The sequence below is a fragment of the Ahaetulla prasina genome, chromosome 2 (assembly GCF_028640845.1).
Source record: "Ahaetulla prasina isolate Xishuangbanna chromosome 2, ASM2864084v1, whole genome shotgun sequence".
NCBI classification, from domain to species: Eukaryota; Metazoa; Chordata; class Lepidosauria; order Squamata; family Colubridae; genus Ahaetulla; species Ahaetulla prasina.
Window position 1 is genome coordinate 62387561 of NC_080540.1, and position 17388 is coordinate 62404948.

Here is a 17388-nt window from a genome sequence, read left to right on the forward strand (position 1 = left end):
AATGACGCTGAAAGAATAAAGTATATATTTTTAATTTTACAGCCTAAGGTAAGTTTGCTTTAAACATTTCACAATACAGGTAAATCCTCAAGTTACAACAGTTCATTTAGTGACTGTTCGAAGTTACAACGGCACTGAAAAAAGTGACATATGAACATTTTTCACACTTACGATCGTTGTAGCATCCCCATGGTCATGTGAACAAAATTCAAATGCTTGGGCAACTGGCATGTATATATGACAGTTGCAGTATCTTTGGGTCAGGTGATCACTTTTTGCAACCTTCTGACAAGCAAAGTCAATGGGGAAGCTCAATTCACTTAACAACCGTGTTACTAACTGAACAACTGCAGTGATTCACTTAACATGGCAAAAAAGGTCGTAAAATGGGGCAAAATTCACTTAACAACGGTCTCGCTTAGCAACATAAACTTTGGGCTCAATTGTAGTCCTAAATTGAGGATTACCTAGTAATAGTTTTCACAGGTTTTAAAATCCAATACATTGGTATTCTATAGCTTCAGTTCTAACTATCCAAGATATGATATACATGCAGATACCGAATTTTACAGTAATCATAATCCCAATTTTAATGAGGGCTTAAGCAGCCACTCCCAGTATAACGTAGAAGATGCTGAATACTTAGTGAAAGACACTCCTCCACCTTAATAGTTGTGTCAAGTTTCTGCTAGTTATAGCAGCATAAGTAGCGCAAGAGTACACATGACTCCTATTGTGCAAAGTGCCAACTGAGGTAACAAGTTATTCTACTGTTAATATTTAAACGGAAAAAGGAGAGTGAAGTAATTTCTGGAAAAGCAAGTTTATAGCAGCTGTCAGAGATATGTTTCTACAAGGAGACTCCATCTGAGCTCAGCACAGTTTCCCTGCTTCAAAACATATGGGTTACATACAGAGAGCCAGCATTCCTTCTTCTATACTTCTCCTTGAAGCCTCAAGTCTATTTATACAGACACAACGTCTCTAAAGTTCTGCTTCAGGTCTCTAATTCAAGGTCACGTTTTGCTCAAAACAACATAGTTTTATACCCTGGAGACCCAACTGAAAAGAGAACCAACTAATATCCTTAGCTAGAATTCAGACAGAACTTCAATTCATCAAACAGGGTAACAATTGTTAAAGAGGTATGCCTCAGTTCCCCACAGACAAGCCCTATTTTCCTTGTAAACGCATCACTTATATGCTATTACTCAGCTTTTTGGTAGCAGCAAGAGAATCAGGCCTCTACCACTTCGTCAAAAAGCCATTTCCACCACTCTCCTTTCCAACTTGGGTGAGGGGGGGGCAGAAACAGAGAGAGAAGAGGAGATGGGTTCTTTGGATATCAGTCAGCCTGTACCCACACAATAACCCCATGGTAGCTTTACCGCAGGTATTTCAGCAGCAGACTAACCCACACCCACACAATTGTAAGTGCTACAATTGCAGGAAGAATGTCCAAAGGTTGTCTGGCAATCTTCCAGAAAATCACAGCACATTTATCAAGGATGCCTCCCTTCTGGTCCAGCTGTGCAGCACCTAACCTGCAAGTAAGCGGATGGCTGTACCTCAGGTGCACCTTCTTGGTATAGCTGCCAGGGCTCCTTTCAGTGCAGTGGTGTTGAAGCTGCAGAGGGCATTCATGACATGTGTCTACTGAAGCACACCTAGACTTATATATAAAATGTCCCTCAAACACTAAAAAAAAAACAAAAAAACCCTCAGTTCCCCTTTTACTCTCCCTCTGGTTTGTCAAGAACCCATGAATAGCAGGAAAAGGAGACAGAAGTAGGAAAGAATGGTTCTTTGCTATTATTTTTCCAGACTTAAAAAGAATGAGCTCTCCCTGGCATCAGAACCGAGAGCAGAATATTTAGGTGTTCTGCTATCAGCTAATAGGATAGGATAGGATAGGATAGGATAGGATAGGATAGGATAGGATAGGATAGGATATAGAATTCTTTATTGGCCAAGTGTGATTGGACACACAAGGAATGTGTCTTGGTGCATATGCTCTCAGTGTACATAAAAGAAAAGATACTGGCACCAAAGGAGACATTCCTCCTACCCTGTCTTGCTCCTCCCTCTGCTTCTGGTGCTGGCAGAAACCCTACTCAGCCTCATTGTAGAGGCAGAGTAGAGGTTGCCAGGGTTCTTAGTTCTTTTTTTAAACCAGCAGTTTTCTGCCAATTCCTGCATAAGATAACCGCACTTTAGCGTTGCCATGTGGAAAAGATACCAGGCTATAGATTTGTTGGGTCTGGAAGGATTTTACTTTTGCTTTAGGCTGAGCCCAGAACATTAAAGACATAGCTATGATCAACAGGAAATCCAAATACACTTCTTCATTTATGTCGTAAGAATTATTAAGCTTGCAGTCTAATTCTTCTAACCTTGAAATTCAGGGGAACTGTAAGACTAGTTATTCCTTATATGGATCTAAGAGAGTCACATGCTTATACTAGGCAATCCCTCATAGACCCAGGGGGGAACAAAAATGACAATCATTAACTGGTGGTGTATTTTAAAGAAAGGAATGGTGTACATATGTCCTCCGAACATTGCTTGATTACAACACAGCCTTTGCTACCATGGTCAATAATCCTCAGTGGGACTCCAGTATCTGTAGGCTCACAGACTTCCTACCCGTTCTCAGTGAACTGGAACAGACCAGTTTCTAATTCTTGGTTGTCTAACAGAAATGTTTTAAAACCCCATATTCCCTCTTAGAAAGTTATACAAGAGAAACTGGTGTGGTGAAAAGATTTGCTAGCTGCATATCAGTACTCATCATAAATTCCTGAGATAAACATCTGCTCAGAGGCACCTTGTTCCTTAATTCTTTACATGTGTCTCCCTGCACCTTTATTTTCCACTTGGCTCCAATTGGAGAAGTTTAGAGATTTAGAAAAGAAACTAAATCAGTCCCATAAGGTTGAAGTCTGTTCACCTTTGGCCTAATATTTGAAGTTTCATATTGAATTAACTGCCTAGCTCTGATATAATACGACAAAGTTCACCTAAACAGATAATAGCATATTTTGAAATTGAAAAATAGATCTTATTGTAAACTATCAGGAGAGCTTGGTAACCAACAGGATAATTTTAATTAATGTTAAAGAGCATTAATTGGTGTAGTGTTTAAAGGTCTGAGGCTAAACAACATGCACAAGCATGTTGGGTAACTTTGGGCCAGCCATTTTCTCTTAACCCTAGGAAGGCAGCAATAGCAAACCACTTTCAAAACTCTTGCCAAGAAATCTTCCTGGACTTGTTTAGACAGTTGCCAGGAACTGAAAACTGACTCAAAATTACCAAAAAGCCAATTATAAATTGTTTCTGCTCTATTTATTTAGAAAATTAACATTAAATCTGAAGTCACATACATTAATAGCCCAGAGTCTGATTTAGCCACTCTTTCTTAAGCAAGACATGTCCTGTTACACAAAGACTAAGTCCTTATTCTTATTTTATCAACCCCAATGGCTAACTCCTCACATCACCCAAAGCCAAAACCAATCAAGCCACTTTTGGGTTTGGCATAACACAGGATCTGTTTGCTTTCACTTAAAAGAATTACAGGTTGTAATTGCTAAAAAAAAAAACCATTGCACCATATTGCAAATAAAGTGATTTTAAGGCATATTTTTCAGGGTAAAAAAAATAAGCATTTTGGGGTGTTTTGATCCATTACATCCATAATGCACCTCTGTCCGATTGTAGAATCTACTTGTGATTTTGGACAACTCAGTCTTAACCAAGCTGTCTCACAGGGTGCTATTGATAGGAAAAGACAGGGGGGTTCATCTAACATTTTTCAGAGAAATACAAACATCACAGATTGCCATTACAACACTTTTTTTATTATTATTTTTGAACCAGGATTTGATGCATGCTTCTCTTCTTGAAGTTTTTAAAAGGCTGGACTTTTTACAGTGCAAACTCCCTTACATTTTCAACCCAGAAGCCCTAAATCCTGCAGCCCAAAGGAAAGAGCTCTACCTGCTGGGAAGGAGGCACCTCAGGAAATCCTGTCTGCCAAGCTACGGCCACCTCTGCCCTTCCTCAGGATTTGCTGTGACCCCTCTTAGAGCTAGCCAGAAATAGTCTGTGCAATGGCAAAGCCGGATTTGGTGAAGGGGATGGAGGGGGGGGGGAGAGAGAGAAAGGAGCGGATATCCCAAACTTAAAGCGTCTTTCCTTCTCGACTAGAAACTCTTTGTATGCTCTTACTTGAGCCGGTTTGTTACTGTTAAGAAAGAAAACGGTATCCTGGTTATCTTATCGCCCACAGCGGCGCCTTATTGAGCTGCTTCAAAGCCAGGCTGGCGGGTAGAACAAGCACCCGGCAGGTATCCGCCCGCGAGTGGCGGCTTTGGCTTCCCAAACCTACAGCCCCACCCAGTTCCTCCTGCTCCCGCAGGCGCTCCGACACCTCCAGGAAGAGGCTTGGCAACTGGCGGGACAAAAGTCAACCCACACTACGCCTCGTCCCCACCAACCCCTCAAGTTTTGAAAGGGTCCCTGGGGGTCTTCCCCGCTTTCATGCGAATCCGAAAGCGCGGCTGCAAATATTAGGAAGGGGGGGTTGTCCCGGCCGGGCAATGCCAAGCCAGACAGCGGGAAATTAGGGTTTCTGGAAGGTCTGCCGTGAGGCTCGGGATGTTAAAACTTAAAGTGGGGAAGGAAGCCGCTTGCCTTCTTCAGGCCAAGGGCCACACATACGCCTGGGAGGCAAGGCTTCAGTCCATCCCCGCCCGCCCCGTCCCGGCTCTCTTTGCCCAGCCCTGAAGTGCGCGGCGAGCGCGCCAAGCTCACCGATCGAGACCAGCTTGATATTCTCCTTCTCCAGGAACTCGAGCGCCACCGAGACGTTTTCCAGCTGCATCTGTCGGAAAGTGGGTCTCTGGTGGTACTTGCGGTACATGCGCTTCTGGCTGAGCACCTCCAGCAGGGCGATGAGGCGCAGCCCATCACTCAGGTCGAACTGCAGGTTGCCGATGCGCTTGTTCACGCAGCGGAGGTGCTCGTTGCACCAACGGGTGAAGGTGTTTTGCTGGATCCGCTTCCAGGGCGCGTCGTCCGCCAAGTCCTTCTCCGTCACGGGCATGGCCGCGGAATCCGCCTCGAGGTCGCTACGGCCCTTAGGATACGGGTGCTCCTGCCGCCGCGGGTGCGAGCCCTGACTGAGCTCGCCGCTACCGCTCCCACCTCCGCCGCTGCAGTCACTGCGAGCCGCCTGGCCCCGCGCCTGCGTGCTCATGCCGTGGCCGCCCCGCCTTCCCTTGTCTGGGCTGTAACGAGCGGGCAGACCGACCAACCAACCCGTCAGTCCAGGCCGGTGTCTCGCTCGCTCGCTTGCTCTCCCACCCTTGCCAAGCGCAGGCGGTGAAGCTGCAGGGCAAGAGAACCCCGCCGTCAGCTAGCAACGCGAGCCGAGCTGAGCTGAGAGCCGCTCTTTCGCGCTCCGCAACCACGTGCCGACCTTACAAAAGGAGTAGCGAGGGCGTCTTTTTTGGCGAGTCCTTAAATACCCCTCTCCGATTAACGGATTGGATCCCGGCCAAGGAAGGGGCGGAGCCTGCGAAGAGGACAATCGCGGCGGGAGAGGAGGTCGAAGAAAAACCTTGCCCTCCACCCCCTTCAGAGGCGCCGTCGCGCTGAGCGTGGGGCAAAGCGCTGGAGTGCTTGCCTTGTTTATTCCAGAGGCAAACAAAGTTTGGTGACACACACACACGGCTGTGGGACTGCAAATTAGCCAGGCTGGCATGTGGTCAGAGGTTAGGATTGGTGGGAGCTGTAGTCCTGCAGGAAATGCTACTCTTCGCCTTTGGGGAGATTAAATACAAAGAAAGACATTGGTGTTTATAACCCTCTGCGACCCAATTATTGGGGAACATGGGTGGTGGCCTGTATAAACTCCATATTTGGGAGCCGACACCCCTCCCCCACCTGTTAAGAGTCCAAAAAAATACAGAATATTCTTAACGAACATCTGGTTGTTTAGCTTGGAGAAACAGCCCAGGTATGTTTTTCCTGGAGGAATTATGGGATATATGACTAGTGGTTACATATCTTTATTTCATGAAATATATTTTGATTTTTACAAGTGTCATAAAAGTGTATTGATTTGTGTGTCAAACTAAAGATAGCAAGCTCTCAGAATACAGTAGAAGAAGCTTATTCCAGGGATAATGGGAGGGGAAAGTGTCAGTGGCTGAGATCTCCAGACCAGTTCTTTACCAGTTATTGAATCTGCACGCCAGAAATGCTGCTTCTGATTTAGTGCTCGAGGTTTTCTTTTTCTATTGTTTCTCCAAGCTAAACAACAACAGAAAGAAAATACAGTAGTTGCATGCCAGATTCTGTTGGATGGTGCTTTTGTTTCTAATAAAAAGCAAAGTAGCTCACTCAAGCATAAAGCCTGTTCAGTCCTGGTATAGAAATGATATTCTAACTCAGCAGTCACAAAAATCTGCAAGCTTTCAACATGCTTCCCTTCCTTAGGAAAAACACATTTATTTAATACAATCTTACCTTGTAAGAAGAGCTGGGATTCTTGAAAACTTGCTATTTTATTTACCTTTCTAAAAAAATGTCTTTAAAAATTCTTATCCTGATATGGAGTTTCCCCCCTATGACCAGTACAGATTCTTTGGTTTTTGTAATGCTGGTGAGAAAATCCACAGGATGATCAAAAATATTCATGGTAGGTCAAAATTGTAGATGGACAAAATTCCCACTACAAGACCAGCATAAGACAAGGAAGACATGATATAGTTTCAGCAGATTGAGGTATCTATCATCTTCTAGATTTTGAAAATGCATAGTATATTAACACAATATGACCAAATGAGGAATAATTAAACATTTTTTTCCATTCTTAAAAGTTGTCACAATGATAATAGCATATATTTTATGCTGTTTTAAACGGCATTCCTGTTTTAAAAAGCAAATCCATTGGGCTACCACAACCTATTTATTGGTGAAAGAAAATATAGAGTAAAAACTAATCATCTTGCTGAAAATATGAACGATTAAATTACTGAACAGTTGAAAATGTTTTAATGTATCATCAAAAAGAAAATACTGTTTCGGTGTTGGGCGTACTTCTGTCTGGAAGTTTTTCCAAAGCTGAAGTGTCTGCTAGCAAAATACTTTTCTGAACTTGTACCTACTGTAGTTCCTTTTATTACATAATTTGTTTTGCATGATGATTGTCTAGTCTTGATTTTAGTGATTACTGTAGTCACACTGACCAATGTAGAAGCCTATGTAAATGATGCTAAATCGATTTTTTTAAAATGGGACCAGGGGTGAAATCCAGCAGGTTCTGACAGGTTCTGGAGAACCGGTAGCGGAAATTTTGAGCAGTTTGGAAAACAGGCAAATACCACCTCTGGCTGGCCCCAGAGTTGGGTGGGAATGGAGATTTTGCAATATCCTTCCCCTAGGAGCAGGGAGGGAATGGAGATTTTATAACATCCTTCCCCCAGGAGTGGAGAGGGAATGGGGGTTTTACAATAACCTTCCCCCAGGAGTGGGGATGGAATGTAGATTTTGCAATATCCTTCCCCCAGGAGTGGGGAGAGAATGGGGATTTTGCAATATCCTTCCCCTGCCATGCCCACCAAGCCACACCACACCTACCAAGCCATGCCCACAGAACTGGTAGTAAAAAAAATTGGATTTCACCACTGAATGGGACCTGTATATTTATGAATCCTACCTGTTTTTAGAGTGAGCCTCTCCATGGGAGAGCCCCAAAATGTGCTGGTTTCACCCAATTGGTAGACTCTGGTTCCTCTTAAATTTAACTTTCCATGACACAGCCAGTCTGTGGTCCCTTTTTTTGTGTATTAAATAGGTAGATATTTTTCTGCTGACTGGGCTAGTAAGATATTCAGGCCTGTTAAGCTACTTGATTCTACTCCTTGGAATCTTGTTTTTGAGCAAGATTGCTTTCTATTTGAGTCTACGGATGAAAATTATTAAAGTCTATTGAATCTTGCACTCAAATTCTCATTCTTTCCGAGTTTCCTTTATGATGCTGAGTTAGTCCCTTGCTCTATTTTTCCCAAGGCAGTTTCCTTAAGAATTGTCTGCAGTGTAGCTGGCCTTTGCCCAAGCCAGATGTACACAACAGATTGTGTGATCAAGTGGCCCATACAACCGCAGACTGCTCTCTTTCCACTGCAATGTAATGTTGAGTCCCTCGTATTAAAATGAGGCAAGGGGAATTAGATTCCAGCAGCCACTGTCTGAGGTGTTTTTCCTGTATGATCTTGGGAGCCTGTCCTTGAGATTTAAGGGACTATGTCATACTTGGATTACTCCTTTTCCTGTCAACAGGCTGGTTAGAAAAGGATATTGCATTTCCTAGCCAATCCCTAAAATGTGGAAAGAGCAAAGTCTGCGAGGTGCCCTTTGAGTTGATGCCAAATCTAAGATGTTTTGGAGATGAAGAGTGGTGGGGTTAAGCAACAGGAGCTACACTGTGTTTCAAGTTGCAGGGAGAGCTGCCTTCTTTTAAAGATTGGATTTGAAGCCATGGGTATTATTTTCAGAAGGCATCTTTATAGCTAAAGAAATGAGGATTGGCTATTGCCAGTACGATTTTGGGTTTCTGTGCTTCTGTATTATTCCAAATAAACATCTACAAGCATCCTGAGACATAAAATGTGATTTTAAAAATATAAGAAATGAAACAGAGAAAGCAGTAGGTTTGCAAAAGAGGCCTTCTAGAATTATGCTTATCCATCCAGCAGTAAGCCAAACTTTCATATGATTCCTCACAAGGTCAACAGAAACTATTCTTGGGAAAGAAGGAAATTATTCTTGGGAAAGAAATCTGTCCATGGCCTAGATTTACAATAGGGCATGGAGAGTCTTTCCTAAGTTATTTATACAGTACTTCAATAGATTAGTTGTGGTGTCAGTATCCATTGTATTTCATAATACCTTACAAAACATTTGTTTTCTGAATCTTGATGTTACTATGCCCAGAATGAACACCTTATTATACTGAGGGCTAGCAGACCTGGGCTGTAAAGATCTGGCAAAGATCTGGCTGTAGAGGCATGACAAGGAAAAGACAGAGCAAATGCTTTCCTGCCTTGTAATAGTCATTCAGATTTTTGCATCCCAAATCTGGTGGCCCTCTCTTTGTAGAGTGACTATTTTTAAACTATTTCTGCTTTGCCTTGTTCAGATTTTGTGAACAAAATAGTTTTTTTAAATATGAAAAGTTTATTACAATGTTAGCTTATTTGTTGGATAAATGGGACATCTGTGAAAAATATCTAGATATCTAGTTGCCAGCTGAAGCTCATGGTTATTAGCATCCCTTCCATACTTCCTTTCCAGTTGTTCTTCTTATGGAGAAAAACATTGATACTAAGGGGAATATTTGCTGCTAATTATTGACATTATGAAATATTAATAATACAGAATTTTGATACAAGAAATGAAACTAGTAAACAAATGCAAATATATTTATTTAATAATATGTTTAGTGAGGTCTAAAATACCTTAAAGGAAATGTGTCTCAGCAGATACTGCCTCAGATCTGGAATAGCCAAAATTGGTAAGTCATGGCAACTGTTTTTGATTTGATCCATTATTTACTAACTCATCCATAATGGGAGAACCAGTTGATGTAGGCAACCATGATTAAGGCACCCAGTTAAAGACCTTGAGTCCTAGTCCTGCCTTGGCATAAAGCCAGCTGTGTGCCCTTGGCCAGTCCCTCTCTCTCAGCCCTAAGAAGGAGGCAAGGGCAAACCACTTCTGAAAATTTTATCAAAACACTTCAGGGAGTACTCCAAGCAATTGCCAGGAATCAACTATAACTAAGCAGGAAAAAAATAATCCATAATGGTTAGGTACCAATTTATAATCAACATAGTTATAAACCATGAACTATAATAACTGAAGTCACTCATGAGATGTTTAATTAAAAGCAAACAAATTATATTTTGCCTTTGTGTGATCTGTAAACACTATCATTAAATCCAAAATCAGTTTGGATTTATAGCTGCTTTGTATCATTTTTTAATGTTTCATATTTTTTCCCATTACGCATGTATATCTATGGTTTTCCCTTGAATAGGATTTGTGGAGAAAAATCGGTTAATTATCATGATGATGCAGCTTGTTAAGTTAAACCAAGCTGAAAAATTCATCACTGGGCCTCTAACTTTTGGATGGAATTTCAGCATTGCAGTTTCCCAATCTGTCACTGCCTGACCAAAAAAACACATCCTTTCCTCTACTGAGCTTATTCTTAGCCAAAGTGGTCTTTCACTTCTAGCTTAAGATTTTTTAAATAAACAAATAAATAGGAAGAGGTATACATTAGCCAAAGGTATTTGGCCAAAGTCTTTATGAAGGTCATGTTACCAATGGCTCTGGTGTGCCTTAATTGAGCCTCAGTCATTATCTTATTGGGAAACACCAGACAAATTTGCTATATTTCAGAATCTGTTTCTCATTTAAAAATGAAGATTAATGAACTATTTTATAGACAAGTGTACTTTTCCAGAGTGTGTAGAAAAACTGAATTGCCAGAGAGAGAGAGAGAGAGATCTGTCTTCATGATGAAAGTCATGAAGTCCCAAAAGAACATGGATCCTTGTGGAAGTCAGAAGAATGTGCATTATCAAATATATCCATTAAGATATTCCGTATAGTTTCCCCTCAAATTAAGAAACAAATTTTTGAATACTTAGTTTGTGGAATGGAAAACAAATGAGCACCTTCTAAAACCAGAGCCTTGGTTTCAATATGAATGCTTAACCATTAGTTTGAAAAATATTTTGACATGGAATGATGAATTCTATTCATCAATGTTCAATTTTTCCAGAAGTCATTTGCCATTGCCTCCTTACTAGTGCCAAAAGAAGTGAATGGCCCAAGGTCACCCAACTGGGTTCTTACCTAAGGCAGGACTAGACCTCACAGTTTTGAGATTTCTCTCCAGTCTAGTGCTTATGAAATGAAGTTATACGAAGTCCCTTAGATAATTCCTTCAAAATAATAACCAAGTAGCAGGGCAGCCACTCCAAATGTCTGGTTTGTACCCTTCTGTTTCAGATATATTTATATCTCAGTCTTCCAAACAAGCTCATGTTTTTGCTACGGCTAGTGAGTATGCATTGTATACAACCAATTTCAGAGCTAGGTATGTATTTAAGTCAATCAAGGGTCATTTCCCCACTGGATGTATCATTGCAGATCAAAGTGAGACTTACAGCTATGTAGGTGGCAACTCCTTTGCCCCTTTGCTTTAGGAAAATGTGTTGGACCTCCCATGAATACATACACATAATGCAGCCATGAAACAATTTACAATTGCTTTCAGGCTAGCTAATCTTGGGGTGGGGGAGTGAGCTAGGAATTCCCAGCCATAAGACATAATGGTGGGCAGGATTTGATCCCCAAACCTGAAACACCTGTCATATGTGCTCATAACCACAGTATATGAAAGCTTATTGACAATGAACACATACTCAAACAAAACATGCTTTGGAAACATGCCCAGATTTACTGGCAAATTTTTAAAGGGCTGTGTATTATTACAAGAGAGCTAGCCCTCAGAGAAAGACCTTGGCTGTATATTGTAAAAGAAAACCTTTGTGCATGTGTGTAGATTACATGCATGTGTATTTCAGCCGTATATCATATCCTGTTCCTTTTTTTGTTTGACTTCTACAGCAAATACTGAGTAAGGTAGTTTCTTACTCAGCCTTTACACATTGCACAACTAGATGTCTGTCTAGAGGGCATTTTCCTTCCACTATGGTTTTCTCATTTCTTCCTTGAACTAATTAATAAGAGAGGTTTTATCAAATTATTGAATATATCCCACCCACAAACCAATAGCAATGATAAAATATTTCTTCATTAAAGTGTAGCGCATTGTTGACTGTCAAAGTAGCTGTTAAGAACAGTGTACATTATTGGCAAATACACATTTTGCTGGTTTGTTGGCATTTATTTATAAAACCTTAAGTCTGAACGAGACCTCCCACATTGTCAGGTTGTATTCATTATACTGACACAAGATTCACAAAGCCTAAAAACCATACCAGTAGTAGAAATTTTGAAAATTGCTCTAAAAAACTACGATATATATTGGGGGGGGGATAAACTTTGGGAAAGGGGCAATTGCTCTTTACATTAAGAAGGTTTTCCTTAAGTAGGTAAAATTAAAGCAACCAATTTTAATGCTGGAACAACAGAATGAGCTTTGCCCAGGTAAGAGCTGTGTTAAACTGTGGAAATGCTGAACAGATTTAATATACAACCAGGCAGGAGGTTGTTATATCCACTGTTACAACTTCATGTACCAATTCTTCAAATTCATCCTTCCTACATGTAGGGTAACCCTAAATGTTCAGAAATAGGCAGCTTTCCAGAGATGGCCATTTCAGATCCCTGAAACGGAGCAGGGGAGAGAGAGAGAGAGAGAGAGAGAGAGAGAGAGAGAGAGAGAGAGAGAAGTCACACCTCTGTATGTACAGTAGTACTTTCGTTTGCTTTAACAGCCTCCAACAGCACAATTCCTGCAAGCTTGAGTTTCAGCTCCTCATAGAGCTGAAATTATAGAGAGTACAGAATAAAGTGGGGATGCTGTGGTTCAGTGGCTAAGACACTGAGCTTGTCAATCGAAAGGTCAGCAGTTCAGCGGTTCGAATCCCTAGTGCCGTGTAACAGGGTGAGCTCCCGTTACTTGTCCCAGCTTCTGCCAACCTATCAGTTCGAAAGCATGTAAAAAATGCAAATGGAAAAATAGGGACCATCTGTGGTGGGAAGGTAACAGCGTTTCGTGCGTCTTTGGCATTGAGTCATGCTAGCCACATGACCATGGAGATTTCTTTGGACAGTGCTGGCTCTTCGGCTTTGAAAAGGATTTGAGCACCGCCCCCTAGAGTCAGGAACGACTAGCACACATACATGCTAGAGGAACCTTCACCTTTAACGAATAAAGAGTTCAAGCAAGCAAACAAGCATAACATAACATAACATCAGAGTTGGAAGGGACCTTGGAGGCCTTCTAGTCCAACCCCCTGCCCAGGCAGGAAACCCTACACCATCTCAGTCAGATGGTTATCCAACATTTTCTTAAAAATTTCCAGTGTTGGAGCATTCACAACTTCTGAAGGCAAGTCGTTCCACTTATTAATTGTTCTAACTGTCAGGAAATTTCTCCTTAGTTCTAAGTTGCTTCTTTCTTTGATCAGTTTCCACCCATTGCTTCTTGTTCTACCCTCAGGTGCTTTGGAGAACAGCCCGACTCCCTCTTCTTTGTGGCAGCCCCTTTTGTGGCAGCCCCTTTGTGGCAGCCCCTTTTGTGGCAGCCCCTTTGTGGCAGCCCCTTTTGTGGCAGCCCCTTTGTGGCAGCCCCTTTGTGGCAGCATCTTTTAGAATTCACAATTGCTGTCCTCAGATTCAAAATGCTACAGTAGGAATTCAGCAATGATTTCCCCACTACCACTCAGTATAAGAGAGGAACAGGCAATTTTGTTCTCATTATTTCATTAAGGAGTGGCTTTTCAGCTTTGCTTCCAACGGAAGAAGGGTGTGGGAGAGGCAAGCATTGCTGGCATTCACTGATACTAGTGAAGAAAAAGCATATGACAGGCTGACTAAGGCAGCCTGGGGTTGCTCCATAGTAACTATTTTTATTGTAACGGTTATGTGATTACACATTTCTGACTGCGTCTCTATGTCAATACTGCAGAAGACTTGATCTGAGGCATTATTTCAATCTTTTCAATTCTTTCGGTCTTACATTCTACAATTTTCCCACAATCTGTGGAGATAAAGGAATCAAGATTACTATTAAATGCTAACATTATGGCTGCAAATCTTTAGGAGACTTAGAATCAATCCGTTGTATCTTAAAACAATCCTGGCCAAACACCCCTTACACATTTCACACAGCTGTTTATAGCACAGGCTAGGTCCACATGTTAAGCTAAACTGATTTGTTTAATTATGGTTGTTGAGTAAGTCATGTGATATGTTAAGCCATAGGGCATAATTTAGAAACTATGTCTGGGACCAAGAAAAAAACCAAGCAAGCCACATTATGGCATAGTGTTAACCCATAATAATTTAATCATAGCTTGTTGAGTAAGCTACAATAGACAAAGAAAGAAAGAGAGAGAGAGAAAGAAAAAGAGAAAGAAAAGAAAGAGAAAGAATGATTGCAATCAGATGTCTTGGGGAAATTAATAGTTCATTTAAAATATGTATAGATTTTCAGATATATAGGACTTGTACAAACACATGCCCCTTGGTATGTTTCAATAAAACACAGTAAAACACATAACAGATGCAGAATCCAAATAATACGTTGCTTTAACATACATTTTTTATTATTTCAGCATTACAGTTGTATACCTGTGAGGTAACTATTGGTGTGTTACACAAGCTATACCAAGAAACCTACTGAAGGAGCACAGCCATGCCAATCTGAGCAAATTAGCTAGCCAGGTTTTCAAGACTCCACCCAAAGCATTTAATTGATTAATTGTTAAACCATGGCTTAGTCAACAAGGCATTTGAGGCTGGCACTTAGTGGTTAAAAAGAAGTTCAGCTTCCTCTATTGTACATTTCTGTTTGAAACTTCCCCCTGCCCTTATGATTTAGTATAGCAAATACAAGCAGCTAAATGAATCACTCAGTGAGTGGACATTTTGAATTACAGCGATCATTGGGTTTAAAAAATCTTTTAGCATTGCAACTGCAGCTTCCTAATAATGTAAATAGTTTTTCTTGGACTGTGAATATTTAAGCAAAACACATAAAATGACTTGATTTATTTTGTCCTGTAATCTTTCAAACCCTGAGACAAAAACAAGGATAAAATATAGAACTCCAGTTTTCCTTTAGACATCTAGAGAAACTTTCGGGAGGGATCTTTCAGTGCAATAAAGCTGCTGCAGCTTAATTTATTAATTCACAACCAGCTATTCTTTCTCACAGGTGATGCAAACTAGTCACTTTTTTAAATTCACACATCATTTTCTGTGGGTTTATAAGGAGAATGCATAGAATTTATTCAACTATATTCTGAGTACATTTGCAACTAATAGCACCCATTTATCTGTCTCACCTTATCCCCAGGTGAACAGATTCCAGTCCTAGGAGGGCTTAGAATGAGCAGTAACCTGGTTTACCCATCATCCTATAATATTGGACAGATTGCTGATAAATATAGAAGGAGTGTTGTTCTCATGGCTGGAAATTAAGGGAAATGTTCTGTAATTCCAAGGGGTGGCGATCCTAGACTAGTTACAAAGAAGTAGAAGTCTAGGCAAGTCATGTAATTATCCTCCAAAATTCTTGGACGTTTTAAAGTTTGATTTTTCTCTTCAAAATGTGGCTCTCGACTGACACCCTAAGTGATCTCCTAGTGTAGCTCATGGATGGGCTACTTCAGTTTTTAAGAAATCCAAAGCATAGTAGCGTAAGGGAAGCATATTTAGAAAATGGCCATTATGTGGTTTGTTTCTCTGTGGTTCACTCTGGGATGAATTACCCACACAATTGTGGCTTTCAGCACAGTAAAGAAAATCTGACTCACTGCAAAGTACAGGCCAAGCCAAGAAAAGATAGCAAGCAGTTTTTTTAAAAAAAACATACTTATGTTATATTGATGCTATAAGGTTAGCTAGATCAAAAGTAATGATAGTTCTGTGTGTGTTCATATCTAACAGAAAGTGGCAAGTCTCACACAATCCTGTTTCAGCAAAGAGGTTTTTCAAGTGGAAAAGTAATCCTTCAGGTAGCCAGGTTGAATTCCCTTGGACTCATATAAAAGACATTTGGCACACTGCTCCTGGCTGCATAAGAGGCCTTTCCCTGCTTGTGAAGACAGAACCTGGGAGACGGAGAAGTAAAAAAATGATAATTATTATTATTATCAACAATGAAATATCAGGATGTACTTCTCAGACCAGTGTTCTAAATCAAATACAATCTAACAGGGCAAGGATACACTGCAGTTAGCACTTTAAGGCTGGCAACTTACATGGGAATCTTTTCTACTGTTAACTGACACACAGCCCGGCTGACAGCAATTAGACCAATTTTAATGAATGATTTGATGTTTGTGTCTCCATGCTTCAGGAGCAAGGAGGAAAATTCTGTTCAAGCAGCTGCTTAAAACAAATGGCTCAAGGTGAGATGAAGGAATACGAGGTAGTTGGATCATGTAACACAGGGGTCTCCAACCTTGGTCTCTTTAAGACTTGTGGACTTCAACTCCCAGAGTCCCTCAGCCAGCAAAGCTGGCTGAGGGACTCTAGGAGTTGAAGTCCACAAGTCTTAAAGGGACCAAGGTTGGAGACCCCTGATCTAACATGCAGATAAAGTAGCTTAGCATATTACATTAACCCAGTTAGTGTGGCTGGTTCAACAAACCATAGCTTAGAAATGTGAATCCTGAAACTTGTCAATTATGTAAGCTACAGGCAAGTTGCCTTTATATATTTTGTTCAGCCCAAGGCAGTTATGCTACATATTAACTAGATTACATTAGCTACAATAATATAGTACAGTATCCACAAATATATGCTAAACAAGGGTTGTCAAACTCGTGTCATGTTGTCATCACGTGATGTATCTTGACTTTTTTCACCTTTGCTGAAATGAGGGTGGGCGTGGCCAGCGCATGATGCATCCAGGCCATGGGCCACGAGTTTGACACCCCTGTGCTAAACAATCATACATATCACTGTCTTATCCCACTATGTATGGCTCATTCATTAAAGTATTAGGTTTGCCATATAGTCCAACCCTCAAGTCCAAAGGCCTTCATTTGGCCTTTTGGAAACTGGCATTAGTAATCTACCATGAAATTTCAGTTATCACAAACTCATATTGATGACTGATTTGAGGCCTGATGACTCAGTAAACCTAGGATAGTTTAAGGAGCTTCACATGATAACAGATAAAATGGCAATGCATAAATGATGTTTAATGAAACATTTTTGTTTAGCATGCCTTAGGAATACTGTAAAGCTTTTGAGTTACCCTTGCTAATTAAATGAGCCAGTTTGCACAATATATAAAGTCATGGTTTGTTAATTAAACCATAATGGATGGGTTCACACATAACACTCAGCTGCACTCATTTTTTCTGAATCTCAATTCATACAATATTCAAAGCCATAAATAAACCACATTTTGGCACAGTGAAATGTATAAGTCTAAATTTTTGATGACAAAAGAATCAAAAAAATTTTTGCAAGCTAATATATTACATGCACACATCTGCCTAAATAGTAAGTTAATCCATTTGCCATTGATTTAGCATGTTGTAGGTTTCCAGGTGCTGTAGTTCATGGTTTCTTGAAAGTTATTGAGTTAAACCA

General features: G+C 40.8%; 1 protein-coding gene across 3 annotated transcripts in view; it reads right to left on the minus strand.

The window, feature by feature from the left end:
- Positions 1-5599, minus strand: part of FLNB (filamin B) — an 87670-nt gene extending 82071 nt beyond the window's left edge. For 2 of the 3 annotated variants that reach the window (XM_058166489.1, XM_058166488.1), the window contains exon 1: positions 4819-5589. In XM_058166489.1, the coding sequence (XP_058022472.1) occupies positions 4819-5263 (445 nt within the window). In that variant the 5' untranslated portion in view covers positions 5264-5589. Of the gene's footprint in view, positions 1-4818 lie in introns of all 3 variants that reach the window. The other variant, XM_058166490.1, reaches the window with a different exon arrangement.
- Positions 5600-17388: the final 11789 nt, after the last annotated feature.